Here is a 17,770-nt window from a genome sequence, read left to right on the forward strand (position 1 = left end):
TTGTTCTGCCTCCCTTTGAACCAAACAAGGATATTTCTATGCTACTTGTTTGAGGACAGCCCTCACAACACATGAGTCTTGAAGCAAATAAAACATATAGGATTACAAAAGAAATTAATTTCTTGAAATATAGGTACTAAAATATATTTTTTAAATTCAGGTTCACAGACTCCAGGCCAAGAACCTCTGATTTAAATTTTATCCATCTAGAATAGGGAATAAATCCTACCTCTTATTATATGACACTGAGAAAAACTCAACCCCTTAGAGTTCTGAGCAACTCTCTAGATGAGAAGGTATAGAGGAAGTGCCAACTTGCACTGGCAGAGAGAGAATTTCTTTACCTGGGAGCTCCCTATATCAATGAAATTACAGGTCCAATCTCTAAGTCCCTGTTTAAACCTGTCTATTGGCTGCTTCCCTATAGCCTATAAACACATCCATGTCTTCCCATACTCCAAAAATCTTGATCCAACCATCCCTCTCCTATCTGTTGTCCTATATCTCTCCTCTTCAGGAGAAGGTGGTCTACAATGAGTGCTTCCACTTGTTCTATCACTCTTAATTCTCTGCCATGGAAACTGTCTTCAACATTTAACAATGAAATGACCATCTCTAGGGTTTCCAAAGATTTCTTTACTATCAAATCTAATGACCTTTTCTCAGTCTTAAACCTCTTGACCTCTCTGTAGCCTTCCATACTATTGCTGAAAATTGTCAAACACATTGCTTGGTATTGCTCTGCCCTCAACACTCCCAAGAGCAGCAGAGCCAGATTAAATTATAATTGGAAAATATTCAACAAAATAAATTTTAAAAAAATAGTACACAGCTACTATTAATGTGTTGGTTTCTGTCAATATGCAGCTTGTAGGAATTTTCATGGTAGAGTAGCCCCATTTCTACTTGAGTTTGCTATCACTGTTATTGATTAACTTCTCCTTGATACTCTCTTTTCTCTAGGTTTTCATGCTACTGCTCTCATTCTCCTCTTTCTTATCTCAATCTCCTTTGCTAGATCTTCATCAGGGACCCAACTGCCCTAAACATGTTAGTAAATACTTATAATATTACTTCCTCCCCAAGGTTTTGTCCTGAATACCTCTTCTCTTTTCTTTACATCTAGATCATGATGGACATGAATTAAAAAAATGTGAATTCTGATGTAACATGAATCATAAAATGATACCAGGTTGCATTCAGTATGGACCAATATTTAATGGCACACACACACAAGCTAATCAATGGTTTTAACATAACATATTGTCCATCGCTACTTCCCTTTCTCAGGTGTAGATGTGATATACTGTTACATACCATTATTTCTGACAATTTATAATTTTTTAAGACAGCCCTTGATAAAGTTGAATGAAGGAAAAATACTTCTTATGGAAACACTAACAGTGCAAAAAATAAGAGGCTTATTATTATATCAGAACAGGAATCTGATGTATTTGAATGGCATAAACATGTTCATAAGAACTCTAAAACTAGACAATGTTGGAATTCCTGAATCAAGGAATAATATAAAACCTGCAGGTGAAACAAAAGAAAAAGACAAAGTTGCATCAGCTTTTTGTAGTTTGTAAACAACCACAAAGAACATATTACAGAAATGGAGCATATTTTAGCTGTATGGACTGCAAATTGCAATTGAAAATGTCTCCCTCAAAGAACCTACCAGAATATTTTTAGCAATTCTTTTTGTAGTGGCAAAGATTTGGAAACTGAAGTAGTGTTCTTCACTTGGGCTTTGTATAAACAAGTTGTGGTATGTGGTTGTAATGGAATACTATTGGGCCATAAGGAATGATGAACAGGATAAGTTCAGAAAAACCTGGAAAGACTTACATGAACTGATGCAAAGTGAAGGGAGCAGAACCAGAAGAACATTATTCTCAGTGACAGAAATATTACAATGATCAATTGTGAAAGACTAAACCACTATCAGCAAAGCAAGTCTCTAACATAACTCCAAGGAACTGGTGAAGAAAAAGCCACCTATAGCCAAGGAAGAAACTTGGAATCTGAATGCAGATCAAAACATGCCATCTTCCATTATATATCCTTCATGAGATTTCTATTTTATGTTTGATATGTGTCTTCTATCAAGATGTGAGCAAAATAGAAATATGTATTACATGAAAGTACAGTTATAACCTATATCAGACTATTCACCTCCCAGGGTTGGGGGGGGGGGGGTAGGAAAGGATAAAATCTGAATTTTAAAATGTCAAAAAGAAATTTTCAAAAATCATTTCTATATGTTACTGAAAAAAATTTAAAAAGAAAAGAAAATGTATCCCTCTTATCAACTCAGTCCCAAGCTTCAAGTTTGTTTAAGGTAGTGAAATAAAGTACAAATGACTTAGATGATGAAACCAATATGCAAAGAGTTTGATCACTTTAAGAACTAAGCAAAATTTCTTTATTATTTTTCTTAGTTTTTTAAATTTGATTTAAATTTAATTTTTTTCTAAGAAAAATTTCTTGATGCTTAAAGTATTAGAGGCAGCCAGAGTACAGGAATCTATCTAAATGCTCTGATGTTTTGAAGAAAACATCTAAGCAAAGTAGATAGATAAAATTAATGAATTTTTAATGTGGATGAAACTCTTATTTTGTGGGGAAAAAGTGTCTTCCAGAACTTACATTTCTAGGAAAGAAAAAAAATTCAACCTAGATTTAAGGTGTCTAAGGAACCCTTTTATTGAGAGGTAATACAGAAGAAACTCTTAAATCAAAGCTTATTTAACAGAGCTCCAACATCAATCATTTTGAGTCCTTTAAAGATCACATTAAATGAGAAAACAAGTATGACGAGCTATTTTGGAAGACTGATTTTTAAGAGTTTTTAGCCCAGATGTTAAAAAATGCTGCCCAAATATCAATATGATATTTAAAGTAATGATTTTTAAAATAATTCCAAAGGCCATTCAACTATACTTGGTTCATTGTGTGAGAATGGGCATCTGAAAATTTGCCAACATGCACATAAAGCTCTCTGCCCATTTATATAAAGTTTAAAAAAAATAGCTTAAATTTTATCTTGAAATGGTTACTAAGAATAGGTTCCAATGTAAGGGCTAGGCATTGGGGGTTAAGTGCCTTACCCAGGGTCTCACAGCTAAGATATGTCTGAGTCCAGATTTGAATCTGGGCCCTCCCATCTCCAGACCTGGAGCTTGATCCACTTTGATCCTATCCCATAAATATAAAGATTTTAAGAAAGAGAAGACAATTCGTTCCAAATGTCAATGATTATTCTTTTGTCCTTCTGTCAATGTAAGCTTGGGAATTATCCTTTTAATAATCCTTTCTAGAAGTATACAGGAATCAATGTCAAGTTTTGACAAATCTCTACCTGAGATGCAGCATGATGTAACTGATAGAATTAATGTCCCTGATTCAGATTCTTGTTGAGTCCCTAAGTACTCCTTTGACCTCAGGCAAGGCCATAATTTCTCTGAATCTGTTTCCTGTTCGTAAAAGAAGGGGTTGGAATACATGATTCTGAAGTTTCCTTCCATATCGAGAATCTATGATTTTTGGGGAAAGGTTTTGTGCTATTTGCCCTTCTCTAATCCTATGACAGGGCATAGGAAATAGACAACTAGGCCTGGAGACCAGAAGACCTAAGTTCAAACTTGATCCCAGATACTTCTTAGTGGTGTGACCCTGGGGCAAATCACTTAACCCCATTTGCCTTAGTTTCTCATCTGTAAAATGGGGGCACACTGGAGAAGGAAATGCCAAAGTACTCCAGGATCTTTGCCAAGAAAACCCCAAAATGGGGGCAACTAGGTGGAATAGAAAGCCAGGCCTGAAGATGGGTGGTCCTGTGCCCAAACCTAACTTCAGATACTTCCTAGCTGTGTTATCCTGCATCACTTAATCCCAATTGCCTAGCCCTTAGCGTTCTTCTCCCTTAAATACTTAGTATTATTCCAAGATAGCAGGTAAGGGTTTAAAAGAAAAGAAAAGAAAACCCCATCTTAGCTTTTGGAACAAAAACTCACTATTTGAGAAAAACTACAGGGAAAATTGGAAAACAGTATGAGAAGAATTAGGTTTAGATCAATATCTTATACCCTATACCAAGATAAATTCAAAATGGGTAAATGACAAATATAAAGATTGAAATCATAAATAAATTAGGTGAGGATAGAATAGTATGCCTGTCAGATCTTTGGAAAAGGAAGGAATTCAAGGCCAAGCAAGAGATAGAGAACATTGCACAATGTAAAATGAATGATTTTGATTATATCTAATTAAAATGCTTTTTGTACAAACAAAACCAATGCAACCAAAATTAGAAAGAAAGCAACAAACTGGGAGAACATTTTTTATAACAAAACTCCCTGACAAAGGTTTAATTTCCCAAATACATAAAGAACTAAATCAAATTTACAAAAAATCAAGCCATTTTCCAATTGACAAATGGTCAAGGAACATGAATAGGCAGTTTTCACATGAAATCAAAACTACCCATAAGCACATGAAAAAGTGTTCTAAATCCCTCCTGATTATAGAAATGCAAATTAAAACAACTCTGAGGTACCACCTCATACCTAGCAGACTGGCAATATGGCAGCAAAGGAAAGTGATAAATGTTGGAGGGGATGTGGCAAAATTGGGACACTAATACACTGCTGGTAGAGTTGTGAATTAGTCTAACCATTCTGGAAGTCAATTTGTAACTATGCCAAAAGGGCATTAGAAGACTGCCTGCCCTTTGACCCAGCCATATCACTGCTGGGTTTATACCCCAAAGAGATAAGGAAAAAGATTTGTACAAAAATATTTGTAGCTGCTTTCTTTGTGGTAGCAAAAAATTGGAAAATGAGGGGGTGTCCCTCGATTGGGGAATGGCTGAACAAATTGTGGTATCTGTTGGTGATGGAATACTATTGTGCTGAAAGGAATAATAAAGTGGAGGGATTCCATGTGATCTAGAACGACCTCCAGGAATTGATGCAGAGTGAAAGGAGCAGAACTAGGAGAACATTGTACACAGAGAAGGATACACTGTGGCACAATCAAATTCTAATGGACTTCTCTACTAGCAGCAATGCAATAATCCAGGACAATTCTGAGGGATTTATGAGAAAGAACTGTGGGAGTAGAAATGCAGAAGGAAAACATAAGATTTATCACATAGTTTGATAGAGGGTTTTGATGTTAAAAGATCACTCTACTACAAATATTAATAACATGGAAATGGATTTTGAACAAAGACACATGTATAACCTAGTAGAATTGCTTGTCATCTCCAGGAGGGGGAAGGGAAGGGAGTGGGAAATCATGGATCATGTGACCATGGTAAAATGTTCTAAATAAAGGAAAGAGAGAGAGAGACAGAGACAGAGAGAGAGAGAAGAGAGAGGGAGGAAGGAAGGAAGGAAGGAAGGAAGGAAGGAAGGAAGGAAGGAAGGAAGGAAGGAAGGAAGGAAGGAAGGAAGGAAGGAAGGAAGGAAGGAAGGAAGGAAGGAAAAAAGGAAGGAAGGAAGAAAGAAAAAAAGGAAGGAAGGAAGGAAGGAAAAAAGAAAGGAAGGAAGGAAGGAAAAAAGGAAGGAAGGAAGAAAGAAAAAAAGGAAGGAAGGAAGGAAGGAAAAAAGAAAGGAAGGAAGGAAGGAAGGAAGGAAGGAAGGAAGGAAGGAAGGAAGGAAGGAAGGAAGGAAGGAAGGAAAGAAAAGAAAACCCCAAATAGGGTCATGAAGAGTCAGACATGACTGAAACAATCAGGCACCTCTCCTATTCAACTCAATATCATTTTATTCTCCTGTTTTCTACTATTGAATGAATCGATTAAAAAAAAAGTTTTAAAGAATTCTGTTAAGCATTGGGAATACAAGTTGTACAGTAAAATGATCCCTGTTCTAAAGGAACATTCTAATAAGATACAACATATTAAAAGAGGTTTCTGTTGCAGGTAAAATGGAAAAGTCCCATGGTTCTCAGGGTACACGGGCAAGGCAGGTGTTAATAGATCTTCATTTGTATCATTTCCATGAAGAGAAAACCATATCATTTCCTAATGTTCAGTCCTTTGACAGTGCCAAGGACTTTGGAATCAGTAACTTTCCTCTTCTGTGTCTTTAGAACTGTAACAGCTGGGAAAATGTGGCCAGAAGTACCAGCAAGAGCAGTTTGGTTGGTCCCCTACACATCACACACTCAGGTAGAGAGATGAAATCTGACTCCAAGACCAGTACATTCTCCTGCACAGCTGCCTCTCCCACTGACAATCATAAAATGAAAATTGCTTTTCCCCAAGATGGAATTGACAATAACTCTGTTGATTTTGACCTGCTTGGGTTGCTGATAAGCCTAAATCCTTAAAAAAAAATTGAAGGTAAAAACTGAAGTATTGAACTTTTGTACAACTAGGGATGGGGTGAGCTAGTGTCAGTTTAAAAAAAATTTTAGGGTGAGCATTTACACCAGCTAAAAATCAGACTTGGTCTACTGTGTTGATTGTCTCGACTTAACAAAGTGATGGAGAAAATGTTACTAATACAAATTAACCTTAAAAGTGTTTTTGGAGAGCTGGTTGTGAAACATTTATCATGTAAGAGGAAATTTGAACACAGAGTAAAAATGAAACACTGCAAGAAGCATGAGTGACAGAGAAGGCAGTTGGAATGTTGGAGAGGGGGCTTCTGGGAGATTTACCAGTGGACAAGAGGTTCAGTCTGAGCCTTGGACTGGTTGCAGGGCTTTTCTTGATCTCAGAATTTGAATCCTACCATTCTCCCTGAAGATTTCCCTTTTGAACTCAACACCCATATTATCTGTGAACTGAGCCTGTTCCTTGTCTTATGTCTGGATGGACTGACTGGACATATCCACTTGGTCCAAGAGGGATCTTCCTGGAGAGTGGGCTATGTCAGCCTTGAAGACAGAAACATCTTCCTCTGTGTTAGCTATATCTTAAAGCCTTATAGTACTACTTTAACATTAGTTCAGGATAGCCCTCATGAGAGAACATTAAGAATAGAGATCCTGGCTGTTGGCCAAAGCCAGGGGACTCACTTCCAGGCTGGGCATTTAGCAGAGGGACTCCTGTTTAACCACTTACATATCCCCATCATAATTTTCCTATCCCAAATAAAAGGGGTTTGTTTATTCAAAAACAGTCAGATCTTTTAAGAAAACAAGGAGGTTGGAGAGTGGAGGTTTGGTCCAGGGGGGGAGGAGATCCCTATTAGAGTCCCTGATTCGAATGTTATTGATCTCCCTCCAGCAGGGCTTTTAATCCAAGTGGTACTCCTAGGAGATTAGGTTTTGCAAATATCCCTATTCACCTGATACTCTCCATTCATGTGGTGCGCCCAACTCTGGTAAAGCCCTCAGCCTACCTGTGTCATCTTCATAGTTGAAAGGGGACAGAAGGCAGACATCAGCTCTCTGCCCAGACAGGGAGAGGTTAGATCACCAGCACAATCAAACTAACTCACCTTAAACCATCAACCCAGGGGGTTCTCCTCATTTCCCTTTTAACAATCAGCACCCCCAAGTGGAACCAAGAAAAAAAGTTCTGTACTCTATATTTTAGGCACAAACTTGCCGGAAACAATTTTATTAATTAAATTATTTTAAGTGTTTTGGACTTGGAAAGAGATAGACAAAAAGGTTCAAAAACAGACAGTTTCCTTATACCTCTGAAAATCTCTCCAGCACAAGCCATTCTGGAATTACATTTTATAATATTCTCAAATAACAGACAAAATTCCATGATCAAGTTTAAGCAAGGGTTCTGAATTCAAGTAACAGTCTCAGAACAATACTAACTTAAAATATCAGCACACTCCAGAGAATAATTTTTTTAAAAAACATTCAATCCTTCTTCAACCACCCCCACTAAGGATTCTGCTTCCCACCTGATCAAAAGTGAGACTTTTTAAGTAGTCAAGTAAGATAAACTTCTCTCTGACATTACCCTAATCAATTCAGGGAGCAGTTCCTTCTTGGGCTGATGGTTGAGTGATGAGCCTGCGGGATAGATTAAAAACTTATTAGACCTTCAATAGGGGTTGCAAGGTGGCATAATAGAGCACTGGGCCTGGAGTCAGGAAGACTGGAGTTCAGGTCCCATCTCAGACATTTATTAGCTGTGTGACTAGCCAACTCACTTAATTCTGTTTGCCTCAGTTTCTTCATCTGTAAAATCAACTGGAGAAGAAATGGCAGACTACTCCAGTATTGTTGCCAAGAAAACCCCAAATAGGCTCATGAAAGATTGGACACAACTGAACAAGGCCTTCGATATCTGTGAAGAATATTGTTTTCTCAGATTATTGATTAAGTATCAATAAGCATTTCTCATTCCTATGGGAACAAAGACTAAAATACTTCCTCGTTATTTTGTCCTATGTAACCTATAGAGGAAAATGCAGGAGGTAAGTAGCCTTCCACACAGCCATTCAGTCTATATCTTTGTCCATTCACATAATTTTCCAAAGGATGAGGTTCAAAACAATGAGAATCAGCTTATATCCACATCATTGGACACAGCTAGCCAAGGGATCACTGCTTTCATTTTGCAATCCATATTAATGCAGTCATTTAAATCAGCCATAAAGACTCTGGAGATATCCCAAAGCACAAACTCCTTTATGGAAAGGGTCAGTATTCTACGGATTCTGGATCTATTGAGAGCATACGAGATGATTTTATTGAAAAAAAGTTTGTTGAATGCAAGTGGAATGCCTATACTTTATGCCTTTGGTTGCAGTTTTCTATAGAAGATTTAGAGAGTGTATTACCAAAGGGGTGGTGAGCCACAGTTTTTACATACTCCATAGCATTAGTGACTATCTTGTATAGTATGATATTATATTTAAAGCACCAGTCTTGGAATCAGGAGTCTTGGCATGAAGGGCATGAAGGCCCCCGACTCAAAGTAACCTTAAACAAATCCAAAAAATTTGCAAAATGTGGGAAGTAATAGGATCATAGATTAAGAGCTAAAACCACGATCTCTTAATTTTAAAGAAGAAACTGAAACATAGAACAAGCGAGGGATCCCCCATGGTTGTACAGCAAGTATGGGTGGAAGGCAGAATTTGAACCCAGGACATCTTGATTTTAGATCCCCTCTACACGACTGCCTCCCGGCTTCACAACAATGTGGTTGTGAGCAAAATATTTTGTAAATTTTAAATCTTTTTAGAATACTAATAGCATACCCAACCCGGAGTCAGGAAAATGTTCAAATGTGACCTCAGATACTTACTAGCCATGTTTAACCAATATTTGTTAATTAAAATAATGGCTTCTCCCCATTTTTATAGCCTGAGCACATTGCCAAACCCTTGATTACAAAATATAGCTTTTTAGGTTTACTGGGCTGTTACCAGGGCACTAATAAAAAGCAGATGTAGTAGCATGGGTACCAGAGCATCTTAAGCACAGAAAAGAAATCTGATGTGCATTGCTAGAATACTCATGAGAACATGTTGAGTAATTTGCATCGTCTTCCTCCCAGAAGAATTAGCACTGTGACATAATGAATCTTAAATAAGTGGGTTTGGGTTCCTTTAGCCATGCAAAATCCATGGTAAGGGTGTTGATGAAAGACCTGAATTCAAATCCTGCCTCAGACACTGGCATTATGGCCCTAGGGACAGTCACTCAAGCTCTTTCAGCCTCAAGTTTCCTTGTCTATAAAATGGGAGTTTAATTGTACCTACCTCTTAGACTAGTGAGGTTCAGTTGTTCAGTCATGTCCAACCCTGCCTTTCTCCACTTAGAATTTTCTTGGCAGAGATACTAAGGTGATTTGCCATTTCCTTCCCCAGCTCATTTGACAGATGGGGAAACTGAGGTAAACAGGGTCATATAGGAAGTGTCTGGAGTCAGATTTGAACTCAGTAAGATGGTGCTAGTTGGTCACCTGCCAGCTCTAGACTTGTAAGGATCACAACCTATATGAAATACTTTGCTAAAACCACAAAATTCTATCATTATTTCATATGCTAGCTGTGCTTTGGCTTGCCATGATATTCCATGACCACCCTTGTTTCTGGTCCTCCATCCTGCCAAAGGAGAATGATTCAGAATCCAAGCAACCTTCGCTCTGTTGTATGGAGCTCATTTGGGGCTTTAGACGTAGATATTCTGAGCCTCCTGAGAGCAGAGAGTCACGCTTCTGTTTCCCCGCAGTATCTAGCACAAAGCTAGACACTCATCACTCAATAAAATATTGGTCGCATTGAACACCCATTTATGCGAGAGGAGTTGGGAGTCTCTCTGTGCACCAACTTTTCCACTTAAATCTCTTTCACGCACAAGTATCTTTGATCGTCATTCTTGGCTCCCGAGAGACTACTACTAATGTGCCTAATTAAATGGATAAATTAGGATGAGTAACTTATGTGTGTGCTTTCTCCCTCTCCCCCACCCTTAGGGTTTTTTTTTTTTAATTTTAGATGTTTCAAGATGAATGTGATATAGAAAAAGATATGATTGTAAATATATTATTCTAGAAATATAGTAAATTTCGCTCCCCCTAATGACCACAAGAGTGTTAAGCCTCACTAAATAGCATTCGCTTATAAGTCAATTCTGAACAGAAATCTCCATTTTTCTGCTAGTCACTGGGCTTTGTGAAACAAATTTTCACAAATCACTGATCGACAGCAAGGAATTCACAGTAGAAAGGAATATTCATAACTCTCTTAAAGAACACAAATGCCTCTAAACATAACTGCCTTCAGATGAACATGCTATCATGCCATGAGAGCCAAAGATTTGATAACAGACTTTTTAATGGTTAAAAAAAGAGTCAAAACAAAACAAAACTTTCCATCAATAAAATGAAAACTGATATCATCACGTAACTGTCTTTTCATATGGCACACTTGCATCTTCTCATTTTAAACTTGTAAAAGGCACCACATGTTAACATAATGAAGAAAGTTTTAAAAAAATCCATTTCCCACAATTTCTTTTTTTATATCCGTCGATATATTTTAAGGCAGTTATTTTATGTGCAAAACAGAAGAACAGGAAAAAAAAAATCCCACATTAACATCACTTTTTTTTTCAACACAGTGAAACAACTATGTATCAGCATAGTCACGATACAGTACAATGAAAACAGTGTTCTGCTTAACAAAGCCTAAACAGAATGCTGAAGAAGACGTCCCCCTTCGCATCATTTTTTGGCTGCTAAGGGCTTTCTTGTCCTTAACATCACTTGTCCTTAAAATTACTCATTTTTCCTCATTTCTTCTTTGAGGAATGTCCATATTAATTTATTCACGATGTCGGGTTGATCTTGCTGAAGCCAGTGGCTGGCTTCAGACAAAATTGTGAGCCTAAAATGACTCTTCACATAAATCCTTGTGACTTCGGCCATCTCCACATCCATAAATGCATCTCTTTCTCCCCATAAGAGTAATGTTGGAGTGGTCACCTGATGATACTTGAGTGGCAGGCAGCTGTGAAAGAAAGAGTCAGGGGCTTACAATTCATTCTCAAAATGAATATACCATCTTTTCTAACGCAGTAGCATATGTTCTCCCAGGAAACCAATCTGTGTATTCTATCTACAAGATTCTTTCTTTAAGAAAGGCTCCTGAAAATAATAAGAGCTTACATTTGTGTGTGAGGGCAGCGAGGTGGTGCAGTGGATAGAGCATGAGTCCAACTTCTTGGGTCCAAATCTGGCCTCAGATACTTACTAGCTTGTGTGACTCTGGGCAAGTCACTTAGCTCTGCTTGCCTCAGTTTCCTCATCTATATGATGAATTGGAGAAGGTAATGACAAACCACTCTGGTATGTTTGCCAAGAGATTGCCAAATGGAGTTACAGAGAGTGGGACATGACTGAACAACAACAAAACATTTGTGTAGGACTGTAAGGATTACAAGGGACGTTGTATGTATTATATACCACGTGATCCTTTAAATAGCCCAGTGTAATAGGTGCCATTATTATCTCCATTTTACAGATGAGGAAACTGATGCCAAGAGATATTAAGGGACTAGATTCACTTAGCCAGTGTCTGAGATAGGATTCAAAGTTGGGTCTTCCTGACTCTTAATGGTTACTTAATTTACATTTGATTCCAGTTAGATAATCCATTAAGAAGATTCATTTGTTTTAAAGATACACAAGAATTCCCAAATATTGGGATAAAAGGGAGCTTTGATCTGTTTCCTTATAACTGCATTTAGATTTTAATGCTTGTAAATCATTTCTGAGATTTAAAAAAAATACCAACATTCAAACTCAGAAAATTTCCCATGCATTTAACAAGGTTTAATCTCCTTCCTAAAATTTAATTTTACTAATAATATTCTATTCAAATAAATGCCAATCTTGTGCCAGGTTAATTGATTGACCATTTCACACCCAAGCTATGTAACAAAGGAGTAGATTGATGACCTCACGGAAATAGTAATGATTTTTCCTCCATAAATTAGGATATAATTCATTCATTTCACATGCCAGAAAACATACAGGTTTATGTCACTTCCCAGAACTGTTAGCAGCAAGTAACACAAACTGGGGTTTCCCCCCTCTGAGTGAGACTAATATGTGGTAAATTCCTGCCCTCTTAGACAAAAAAACAAAAGAGACAATTGAGGTTCATAAGCATAAAGTTTCCATCGTTCTTGGTGACACAAGAATGCAAGAGAAGACGACAGACAAGAAGCAATACAGACAAACGAAGCAAACCCACAGAACTGAATTTCCACAAAGACTAGAAAAACATGGCTCTCTTCTCTCCCGTCTTGGAGATGAGGCCTTGGATCTCCAGAATTTGACTGGAATGTTTTGCCTGGCTGAACGATACTAACCTGAAGATATTCCGGTAATGGTTAATTGGACCTGTCAGCGCTCCAGGTTGAGAAAATACATAAATATAAGCTTCCAGGTCTTCTGCAGTTAATCGGCACCCTTTCTTTCCAATGCCAGTACTCTGGCTAGTAAATAAGTGTTTCAGAGCCTAGGGGGAAGAAAAGGCAAGCCCTGAAAATGTAAACTCATATTTAAAGTTCTATACCACTTAGACAACAGACCCATAAATCCAGCCATTGCCTTCTGATGGGAGGATGAAGGTGTCAATCACGCAGCATGTACCCCCTACTCCAATCAGGTCAGTCCTCTCACAATCATCACATACTCTGTCTACACTTACCGACATCTTTGTTTCTGCTACTCTTCTCATCTGTGCATCCCAATTCTAGGAGGTTTGTCACCATATAACTTTCCCTGATTCAATTAGATTCAACCAATATTTATTAAGTAACTAGTACATGCAATGGCAATATATCCAATGCACCACATGGGTTGTAACTAAATTGCATAGACCTTTAAATGTGAGTCTACAAGATCTGAATTTTATATTTACAGGCAATAAATAAGGGGCCCCTCAAGATTTTTGAGGGGAAGAATGACATGGCCCAGACTTTACTTTGGGATGATTATTTTGGCAGCTGTGTGGAGCATAGTTTTAAGAGAAGAAAGTAGGGAGACCAATGAGAAGGTTAGTAGGATAATTCATATGAGAAATAATGAGGCTTGAACTATTGTGATAGATGGAGAAAAGGATAAATGTAAGAGATGTCACAGAAATAAAATTAACAAAACTTGTCAAGGGATAGGGAGAAAGAGGAATGAAGGGTGAAGTTAAGGATGTTTGAGGTGCCTGGGAGTGTGGTAAGTAGAGGATGAAGAGGCAGGTCAACCAGGTGGAGATTTTCAGCTGCTGCTGCTGGCCTGGGGTTCAGGATAGAGATTGGGACCAGATATACAGATTTGGGAATCATCTACCTGGTAGAGATGAAAACCAAACATGTAGGAGGAGATGAGATTAATAAGGGTTTATTAATTATTATAATAATACGGGTTTATTAATAAAAGATTAATAAGAATAGTAATAACAGAAGGAGAAGAGAAGGAGCCCGGGACAAAGCCCTGGGGAACCCCTATGCTTAGGGAAGGCTTGAATAAATGAATAAAAGGGATTAAAAAGAGAAGAAAAATAGTGAGAATAATGATGCCTATAATTTGTTGTGAGGAGCAAATGAGATACATAAAGAAAGTACTTTGCAAATTGTAAAGCAGTATATAAATCCTCATTAAAAGGAACATTCAGATAGGTTAAAGGAGAGTTGTGGCGGAGCAGAGGGCCAGCTACATGGCACCATAGTAGTGCCCAGTGGACTGGGCCTGGATTCATGAAGATTGGTCTTGGTAAGATCAAATCTATGATGCTGCTCTTCCATGATGCTGTTCAGTCATTTCAGCCATGCCTGACTCTTCACGACCCCATTTGGGATTTTCTTGGCAAAGATACTGGAGTCATTTGCCCTTTTCTTCTCTAGGTCACTTTACAGATAAAGAAACTGAGACCAATGGGGTTAAGTGACTTGCCCAGGGTCATACAAATAGGGAGTGTCTGAGGCCAGATTTGATCTCACAAAGAGAAGTCTTCCTGACTCCAGGCCCTGCACTCTATCTCCTGTTCCCTTCTGAGAGTCAGCCAAGGAGCTAACTGGTCCTTTTTCCTTCTCTGTGGTGAGCTAGGAAGATGAGCTGCAGGGAAAATCCTGTGGGTGGGAGAGGGACCTCCATCCAGCCCATGGGAAGGCACAGAGAGCACAGGGCACAGCTCTTGTCAGAGAGACAGTGTTGTTGCTTTTGTTCTTTCCAGCTCTATCGAAGAAGCATCTTCTAGGCTGTGACCTTGTGAGCTATGAGAGGACAAGAGAGAAGATCTGCTGCTGGAGACCCAGAGGGTGGAGTCCATCCTAGATTTTGTAGACAGCTGAGCCCTAACTGCCCTTCTTGACTCCAGCTTAGCAGTGGCTGCAAATCAACATTTATTGGGCTCTTACAATGTGCCAGACACTCTGCTAAGTGCTAGAGATGCCAAAAAGAAAAAAAAAAAGGACCTAGACTTTAAAAAAATACTTGAGGAGAGGGAAGAAACTGGAGGCAAGGAGATCGCTTAGAAGGTGGCTATAGTAGTCTAGGTGTGAGGGCCTGAGGGATTGTGGCTGTGAGTTTAGAAAGGAAGGCACACAAAGAACAGAAACTGTAATGGTAGCCGGAACAGAGATGTGGCAAAAGATTGGACAGATGGCGTGAGGGAGGAGAAGAAGTGGAGGATGACACAGAGGTGACAAGCCTGGATGACTAAGGGATGGTGGTCCCTGTTGACAGTGATAGTTCAGAACAAAGAGAAGATTTTTTTAAATTAAGTTTATTTAATTAATTAATTAATTTAGAGTATTTTTCCACAGTTCCATGATTCATGTTCTTTCCCTCCCCTCCTCCTCCAATCCCTCCCATAGCCGACATGAAATTCCACTGGGTTTCACATGTGTCATTGATCAAGACCTATTTCCATATTATTGATATTTGTACCAGGATGATCATTTAGAGTCTACGTCCCCAGCCATATCCCCATTGACCCATGTGATCAAGCAGTTGTTTTTCTTCTGTGTTTCTGCTCCCACAGTTCTTTCCTTGGGTGTGGATAGCATCTTTCTCATAAGTCAAGAGGGGAAGATTTTGAGGGGGATCATAACAAGATCTTGCTCTGGGTTTCTTAAGTTTGCGATACCTGTGGGAGATTCAGTCTGAAATGCCCAAGAGGCAATTAGTGATACATAACTGTAGTTTATCAAAGACACTAGCACTGGATGTAGAGATGTGGAAATCATCTTTGAATCCATTGGTGCTGATGAGACTGCCAAGAGAACTATTATAGAGGGGGCAATGAAGAGGCCCTAGTACAGGGCCTTAAGGGATTTCAATAGTGGACATGACATAAAGAATAAGAAAACTCAGTGGCAGCTAAGTGGCCCAATGGATAGAGAGCCAAGCCTAGAGTTGGGAGGTCCTGAGTTCAAATTTGACTTCAGACACTTCCCAGCGGTGTGACCCTGGGAAGGTCACTTAACCCCCATTGCCTAGCCCTGACCACTCTTCTGCCTTGGAACCAATACTTAGTATTGATTCTAAGATAGATGGCAAGGGTTAAAAAGAAAAAAAAAAGAATAAGCAAACTCACTGAGGAAGAAAGGAGAATGTCCTGAGGCTGAAAGGAAACAATTACCAGGATATAGGAAGAATAATAAATTTGGCTAGCATAAACTAAAGAGGACACATTACTTTGAGAAGGTGACTGCTGGGAATCTGGAAGAGGCCATGGGGATTGAGGAGAATTCTTACTCCCTCCTCATGCCAAGTGAGTCGGATACTGTGAGGGAAAGAGTAGCCGGTGCCAGAAATGGCACTGAGGGAAGAAAGAGAAGAAAGGAAGAGATTTCATAGGAAAGGTGTTCCATTTTGTGTGATAATATGCATATAATTCAGATTGAATTGCTTGCCAGCTCCAGGAAGGAAGAGGGAAGGGAGGAAGGGAGACAGTCTGGATCCTATAACTTGGAAAACTCGTGTGGAAATTTGTTATTACATGTAATTGGTAAAACAAATCAATAAAAATCAAAAGGAGGCTCATTCATTATGGAACAGGCATGTCAAAGGGCATGGTGGGGAAAAAGGATTGGATGTGGGAGAAGGGGAGCCTGCCCCCGGGGTTCAGGCAGTTAATGTGAACTTTTCTACTTGGGGATTGTACAGAACAAAACCAACAATCTTGTTGAAAACCTGTTTGAAAGAAATAATTTTAAAGTTAAAAAAAAGGGGGCATGTAGGAAAAAGGGGAGATATGGCAGGCTGATCAGGAGGCCAGGGTGCCTTGCTTGCTCTGCAGAAGAACTTAGAGAGGTAAGAGGTAGAACAAATCTTGTCCTCAGAGGATCTCAGGGTCCTGAGGCAGAGTCCCCCTGACGCCAGAGGTGGGCGGTGAACTCTTTATTATTATTTCTTATTATTATTTCGGGTTAGAGAGGGGGACAACTGGAAACCATGGGGCACTTGGGCAACAGGAATCTTGTGTTCCATAATAGGTGACCCAGCATTGGAGAGAGAGGCCCAATTGGAAATGGGTGGGCATGTGGTGGGCATGGAGGTATTCCTGTTTCTCCAGCTACTCAAGAGAGGAGCCTGAAGGGAAGCTGGTGGGCTCGCTTCGTGGGTGGCAGGGGTCTTCTGATTCTCAGAGTACGGCTTAGCCTAAAGAAGTCAGTTAAGAGGGAATAACAGTAACTCCTTTGGCCATGCAGAATTTAGAAGTGAACTTGGTAGGACAAATTCTATGTAGAAAATGTCAAGCCTCGTCTTCTCAGGGACAGAGGTGATTTAGGGGATGGTGTGCCACAGGGGGTTGGAGGCAACCATTTGTACTTCTGTTCTTGTTGTATCTTCTCAGTAAATATCTCTTTGTAAAAGCTAATTAATGTTAATTATTTAATTAATTGTTTTATTTTGTATTTAGATATTATATATGATTACATATAACATATAAAAATGATAAATAATTTCTATAATTATAATGATCAATTAAATAATTAAATCATAATCGTGCCTAATTAATTCATTCTGGGGCACTAATCACTTCTGGGTATAGATAAGAAGAGGCAGCTAGGTGAAACTATGGATAGAGCTCTGGGTCTGGAGCCAGGAAGTTCAAATACAGCCTCAGACACTTACTAGTTGCGTGGCCCTGGGCAAGTCACTTTAACTTGTTTCCCTCAATTTCCTCAACTGAGAATAATTAAGCCTACCTCCCATGGTTGTTGTGTGGATCAAATGAGATAATATTGGTAAAGCATCTAGCATTGTGCATGGCTCACAGAAGATACTTTAAATACTAGATATGATGATGCTGATGTATAAAGG

At 38.9% G+C, this 17,770-nt stretch overlaps 1 protein-coding gene across 1 annotated transcript in view; it reads right to left on the reverse strand.

The window, feature by feature from the left end:
* Nucleotides 1-10,754: 10,754 nt before the first annotated feature.
* EPHX4 (epoxide hydrolase 4) overlaps nucleotides 10,755-17,770 on the reverse strand; it is a 33,090-nt gene continuing 26,074 nt past the window's right edge. The window contains exons 6-7 of the mRNA XM_001377027.4: nucleotides 12,814-12,962; nucleotides 10,755-11,447 (exon numbers count right to left, since the gene is read on the reverse strand). Of these exons, the coding sequence (XP_001377064.3) occupies nucleotides 11,216-11,447; nucleotides 12,814-12,962 (381 nt within the window). The 3' untranslated portion in view covers nucleotides 10,755-11,215. The remainder of the gene's footprint in view (nucleotides 11,448-12,813; nucleotides 12,963-17,770) is intronic.

Source organism: Monodelphis domestica, chromosome 2 (assembly GCF_027887165.1).
Source record: "Monodelphis domestica isolate mMonDom1 chromosome 2, mMonDom1.pri, whole genome shotgun sequence".
In the NCBI taxonomy this organism is placed as follows: domain Eukaryota; kingdom Metazoa; phylum Chordata; class Mammalia; order Didelphimorphia; family Didelphidae; genus Monodelphis; species Monodelphis domestica.